Raw genomic sequence first — 6,682 nt, 5'->3', positions numbered from 1 at the left:
AAATGTTGGGCTGATCTGTTTGTAATGGGAGAGTTATGGGAAGAAAGTTCCTCTGTGTCATTGCACACATTGCTCAACTTCCTGTTTTAAGAATACAACATCAGCCATCTTGATGTTTGCTACGATGGCAGTAGATCATCTGTTTGCATCCTTCATCCTTCTCCTTATCTCTAACACAGGTAATAAACTCAATTAATAAATGTATGTACAGTAATTTAAATTTCTAATACTGTTTCATCATTTTCTCGTGCATATGTTTGTAAAAACCTATTATGAGTCTGCCATAGTTCTACATCTCATTCTTTTTAATTAATGGGTTAATGACATGAGGTGAGATAGAAGTGTAAAATGTTCTGAACTGTGTGTTTCTCTCTCCTCAGGGTTCAGTGATGTGTTTGTGCAGACGGGAGCTTCTGTTCAACTGGATATACAGACACAGGAACTACCAGAGACTCTTATCTTAACATGGAGGAAAGACGAATCAGCAACAATAGTTACATTTATAACTGCAGCAAAACAAACACTACCTGAGAGTTCTTATAAAGAGAGAGTACAGTTCAATAATGAAACCTTCTCTCTAACACTGAAGAACATGATGAAGACAGACAGTGGTCTCTACACAGCAAAAGGAATAGAAGATTATAATAAATACTTTGCTGAATACAAAGTATCTGTTATAGGTGAGTATAATTCATTGTGTGATGTAATGTGTTCCTGCATGAAAGACAATTCATAATAGTAATATTTTCACTTTTTCAGTTGTATATACAGTGTGCACATTTAAACCAGCTTGTGGCACATTGTCTTTATTTTAGGATTGTATCTGCTTCTTCAATAACTGCAAAACAAATTGTTGCTCATATAATATTCATGTGTGTTTATAATTTGTGTTGTGTTTAAATGTGTGTCTGCTGCATCACGGCTGTCAATTTGATCTTGGAGTAAACGTGTGTTTCAGACGCTGTGGAGGCTCCTGTCCTAACTGTGAACTCAAAATGGTCCCGCAGTGACTCCTGTACTGTGAACTTCACATGCAGAGCTCATGAATTCATGATTAACTCCACCTATCAGAACAACAGATGCTCTCCAGAGGAAGTGACATCACATGAGATCCACACTCTCACCCTGGACTGCAGTGAGGAATCCATCATCTGTAACCATAGCAACCCTGTCAGCTGGAAACAAGACAGAATAAACATTGAAGAACTCTGTGTCAATAATAAAGGTAAATATCTCCTTCTATTCAAGACATGTATTGTGCACACATACACACCATGTGTAATATCAACTAGTCTTTTTTATCCCACAAATCAATCATCTTTTGGTTTGTAAATTGCAAGTTGCATGTTAATTTATAGATAATTAAGGGACTTTTAAAGTTTGAATATATTAATTCATGCTGTTCTTCATCTCTTACTTTCCAGAGAATGAAAAACTGCAAATCAACTTAATTCAAATCTTCCCATCATTTTACTTTTTACTGCCATCGCTGTGGGAGTGATAGTGTTTGGTGGTTTGGCCCTTTACTGTTGTTGCAAGAATAAAACAGGTTTGTCCGTCCTACACTTACTGAAAAACTGATCTCACACTAATACCTTAAATAGTTTCTTCGTTACTGGAAACTAGTGTTCAAGAGCAATTTAAATCTGACAGAATCAAACGCGAATATGTTTCCACACGACCTGTAATCTGTGCAGTAATCTTTCATTCTGACCTCTCAGATGTCAAACAGGCTGATAATACAGACTACGATGATGCTGAGGTGAGATTCAAATGACCGTTCATCTCTATTCCTGCAGATGTCAGATAATAAATGTCACATCAAAATCAATACTGAATATTAACTGTGTTTCACATGACATTCTGTGATGTTTTGTTTTATTTCTCTTCAGATTCAGATCCAGAAGATGACAGGAGATACATGGACCAACGTTACCTACTGTGCCATAGGACGAAACCAAACACCTTCTTCTTCTCATGACTGCTAAAGACTTAAAGCCTTGATTCAGCTTCTAGAGTTAATGACTCTTGTGGAAGTGTACAGACACTATTTCTATTTTGTGTTCAATGAACTTTATCCCGCAGCATGAATGGATGCCCACTGCTCCCGGTGTGTTCACGGTGTGTTTGTGTTCACTACTGTGTCTGAGCACTTTAGTGTTAATTTCGTCAGCTATTTCAATTTTAGTCTTAGTCTTAGTTTCCTTAGTGTCCTTGTTAGTTTTTTATCATATAGTCAACCTTATCCTATTTAGTTTTAGTCGACTAAATGTATCAATATTTTAGTCTAGTTTTAGTCAAAGAAAACCTGAAGTATTTAGTCTAGTTTTAACCTATTTTTAAATATAAAATCCAAATATTTTTAGTCAGCCGATAGCACGTGAAGGCAGCATAAGTCTCGTCTAAATACGAGTTTCCTAGTCGGAAATTGGACATGAACGGCCTTAGAGAGGCCTTATATGGCCAATTTCCTACTAGGAAACTCGTATTTGCCATAATTCCGATAGCAGGAGAATGCAGCATTAGCCACACGTCGCGTCCTTTCTTTCCTTTCCTTAACTTCACTGCAGATGTTATTAATGGGTGTTTCTCTGCTTCTCTCATTAAATATAATCCTTCGCGTCCCCCGCGTAATCTACGCCCCTGGCTCCGGGTGTGTGTTCACTGCTGTGTGTGTGCACTTTGGATGGGTAAATGCAGAGCACGAATTCCGCGTATGGGTCACTATACTTGGCCGTATGTCACTTTCACTTTTTCTTTCTTCAGAATACACACACATCCCAAAATAACCCTGTAGATTCAGGAAGAATGTCTCTGGTTTCTCATAGTTATGCCAATGCACAAGACCAATTTCAGTAACTCTAAATAAAGTCTTCACTGATGTCTGTGAATAGTGTTTGACTGCAGCACTTCAAACCACACACAAAATGGTTTAATGTGATGAGATGAGAATGGTGCTCAGCCTTGACTTCTGTTCTTTGGCAACTATCGTTGCGCACCATTGTGTGTGTGTTTGTAGGGAAGCTGGTTAAATCTAGTCTGTAATTATAGTCTTTTTTACCTGGTACAAATTAGACTTGATCTAAACTATGTTCTTTAAAAAGCAATAAATCAAATCAAATTACTGACAGGAAGAGAATCGTTAAAAATGAACCCACTGTCTGTGGTCGGAAGAAGCTAACCGAGCATCAGTTTACACATATTCAACTTCCTTTTCTAGGACAGCAACACCAGTCATTCTGATGTTTGTTACAATGGCAGTAGATTGTCTGCTTGCATCCTTCATCCTTCTCCTCATCAGTAACACGTAATAACCTCAATTAAATGATTAATTAAATTACTTATTAATGATTAACTTTATGGTGATTGCTGCACAGATCAAAGTTTACACATCTGATAATCAACTGTCTTAATGCTATAGTTTGTCTCATGTATTAAACAATAGTAATTGCTAAGACTAAGTTTTGTCATTGTAATTAAAATGTTTCTGAAAAATGGCCATTATCAATCTGTCATAGTTCTACATCTCAAGCAGAGTATCTGCACATATACATTTATTCATTTAGCTGATGCTTTTATTATTTTCATCACACAGAAGCAATACGATGAGAGCTATAAAATAAAGTTTCAAATGTCGTCCAGAAGAAAAAAGGCTAAAACAGGGAAGGAAAGCAGGCTGATGGTCCCTAACACTAGAGTTTTAAAGAATAATTTATGTTACATCAAAGAAAGGAAGACAAAGATTCTCAGACTACTGTTTCTTGAAACACTATTTAGGAGTTAAAGCACATAGAGCTATAGATATTTTTTTAAACTGATAAAATTAATATAAAATCATTTAAATGCTGAGTTACTTTGGTTATACTGCATGAACAATGAATCATAGAGATTTTATAAACATAATGTACATTTACAATAGTTCATATACGTGCTATTTATTCTTCATGTAGTCTGGAGTGTCATATAGTGCCAAAAATCAGCAAACATATGTTGAACATCTTTTTCAGAATGGCTGCCAGTGGGCAATGAAATAGAAAATGTTCTGAACTTTGTGTTTCTCTCTCCTCAGGGTTCGGTGCTGAGATCTCTGTGTTTGTGCAGACAGGAGCTTCTGTTCAACTGGATATACAGACACAACTACCAGAGTTTGTACCTTACAGTAGTGTAATGATAAATCAGAGAATATAGTTAGATATTGTAGCATTTGGACCAATCAGACACACGATTTTGCATTTGATTTAACAAATCAATTAGTCATTGAATTAACAAATAGTCACAGACCCCTCACCCAATATACATACTGGGTGCCGGTTACATGGCAACAAATCTCATAACACCAGTTGTATTGCTCAAAGGAATAAGGGTAGAGCAACACTCACTTCTTTTCCCCTTAGGAAATGGACTCTTCTCTAATTAATTCATAGAAAAACCTTTCTTTGAATGAACACACATATCTTCAGGTCATTGTGTATATTATTACTCTTCTTGTATATGTTTTTGCGTATTGTATCCTGTTTTATGCATGCTTATAGAACACTAGTTAATATTACCTCATGTATATCATGTTTGGTCTCTATCAGTTCGTCTTCGGATTATCTAATTGCGAGTGTATATTATATATAGAGGAACAGAATCCATGTTGCTTGAAGTCCAGTGTGAAGTTTCCACAGTCAGTGATGATTTGGGCTGCCATGTCATCTGCTGGTGTTGGTCCACTGTGTTTTCTGAAGTCCAGTCAACGCAGCCATCTACCAGGAAATTTTAGAGCACTTCATGCTTCCTTCTGCTGACAAGTTTTATGGAGATGCTGATCTCATTTTCCAGCAGGACTTGGCACCTGCCCACACTGCCTAAACTACCAAAAGCTGGTTCAATCACCATGGTGTTACTGTGCTTTATTGGCCAGCAAACTCGCCTGACCTGAACCCCATAGAGAATCTAGGGGGTATTGTCAAGAGGAAGATGAGAGACACCAGACCCAACAATGCAGATGACCTGAAGGCCGCTATCAAAGCAACCTGGGCTTCCATACCACCTCAGCAGTGCCACAAACTGATCAACTCCATGCCACGCCGAATTGAGGCAGTAATTAAAGCAAAAGGAGCCCATACCAAGTATTGAGTACATATACAGTAAATGAACATATTTTCCAGAAGGCCAACAATTCACTATTTTTTTTTTATTTATTATTATTGGTCTTATGAAGTATTCTAATTTGTTTAGATTTTGTTGAGAGGTTTTTGTTAAATGTGAGCCTAAATCAATTAAAAGAACTAAAGACTTAAACTACGTCAGTCTGTGTGCATTGAATTTATTTAATATACGAGTTTCACAATTTGAGTTGAATTACTGAAATAAATTAACTTTTCCACAACATTCTAATTTATTGAGATGCACTTGTATAAGTGTTCTAAGAATCTTTAATAGTTTGTATATCAACTTCCAATCCAGTTCATATGCAAATTACCATGCATGGAGACAAAGAGTTGTAATCTTTCCCTCCAAAAGTTCAAGTCACCACTGGCTCTTTGACACCCTAGAGGTGTGACCTGTATATCAGATAAAGCTCTTACTTCAGTGATGCCCCTGCAGTCTACGGTTCTGTTAGATTCTGAGAAGATGTGGATGTGAGCTAGAACTCTTCTTGACCCTTAAGTTTTCGCTAGGCCTTGCGGCCTTGACTTTCCATTCAACCAAAGCTCCTCAGACCTCAACAGGTCTCTTTCTTAGCTTTTTTTCCACTCTCTACCTGGAAGAACATTTCTACCTCAGAACATCTTTGGAATTCATCAGCCTAAGGCTCACCTGTGCAATAATCATGCTGTCTAATCAGCATCTTGATATGCCACACCTGTGAGGTGGATGGATTGTCTCGGCAAAGGAGAAGTGCTCACTAACACAGATTTAGACAGATTTGTGAACAATATTTGAGAGAAATAGGCCTTTTGTGTACATAGAAAAAGTCTTAGATCTTTGAGTTCAGCTCATGAAAAATGGGGGCAAAAACAAAAGTGTTGCGTTTATAATTTTGGTCAGTGTAGTTGTACAAATGTAAATGTTCAACATTTTTCATAATTATTGACCTAGAGAGTCTAGAGAATGGTACTGCGCTGATTTTATTGATTTAGAGTTACAAACTGCGGGCTAGTTGACAAAAATTGTTTAAAAAAATAAATAATCTCAAGTACTTAAAGAACAGTTTGATTGACAGCAGTGATCCTAGAGGCAAAGTTGATCAGAATGAGAAGATCTATCGAATGATATGAAGATATAGTGTATAAGTGAATATTATGAACATTTTATTGCAATTTGAGGTCATTTACTATAGAAATACTGTGTTTTTGAGGCCTTTTTCACTGTTATAGCGCCACCTATGGTCCGATCTCCATGAAACTCTGCATGCTTGTTAAGAGTCACATGTTTTCACCAAGTTTCGAGTTTTTGTTTAGGTTTTATACGATTTTGGGTATATTTGCCCACGCCCCTATAATAAAAGACCCCGATATAGCTAACCAAAGGACAATTTTTTTTTTTTATATATATATATATATATATATATATAATAATTGATCTAGAGAGTCCAGAGAGCATTACTGCAGTGGTTTGATCTAAATTGAGCGAAAAACCTAGGAATAGTTCACAAAAGTAGGTTTTTAACATATTTGCGAATATTTAATAAATG

General features: G+C 36.6%; 1 protein-coding gene across 2 annotated transcripts; it reads left to right on the top strand.

Moving 5' to 3' along the window:
• Positions 1–79: 79 nt before the first annotated feature.
• Positions 80–5,287, top strand: LOC306846137 (CD48 antigen-like). Of its 2 annotated transcripts, XM_079379268.1 has the most exons (7): positions 80–179; positions 381–680; positions 959–1,225; positions 1,425–1,549; positions 1,722–1,762; positions 1,893–2,395; positions 2,479–3,490. In XM_079379268.1, the coding sequence occupies exons 1-4, from the start codon at positions 113–115 to the stop codon at positions 1,499–1,501; spliced, it is 711 nt and encodes a 236-aa protein (XP_079235394.1). In that variant the 5' UTR covers positions 80–112; the 3' UTR covers positions 1,502–1,549; positions 1,722–1,762; positions 1,893–2,395; positions 2,479–3,490. The 2 variants fall into 2 exon arrangements, with proteins under 2 accessions (XP_079235394.1, XP_079235393.1); XM_079379267.1 differs by having other exon boundaries at positions 89–179; positions 1,893–5,287.
• Positions 5,288–6,682: the final 1,395 nt, after the last annotated feature.

The sequence above is a fragment of the Barbus barbus genome (genome assembly GCF_936440315.1).
Source record: "Barbus barbus genome assembly, chromosome: 26".
Classification (NCBI taxonomy): Eukaryota; Metazoa; Chordata; class Actinopteri; order Cypriniformes; family Cyprinidae; genus Barbus; species Barbus barbus.
The sequence above is the reverse complement of the archived record's forward strand: the minus strand, read 5'-3'. Positions and strand labels throughout refer to the sequence as shown.

Bases quoted from the DNA above. Each gene is read 5' to 3' on its own strand.
- LOC306846137 (XM_079379267.1), top strand. From the start codon at position 113: ATGTTTGCTACGATGGCAGTAGATCATCTGTTTGCATCCTTCATCCTT. The intron at 180-380 runs GTAATAAACTCA...CTCTCTCCTCAG, and splicing joins TCTCCTTATCTCTAACACAG to GGTTCAGTGATGTGTTTGTG. The intron at 681-958 runs GTGAGTATAATT...CGTGTGTTTCAG, and splicing joins ATACAAAGTATCTGTTATAG to ACGCTGTGGAGGCTCCTGTC.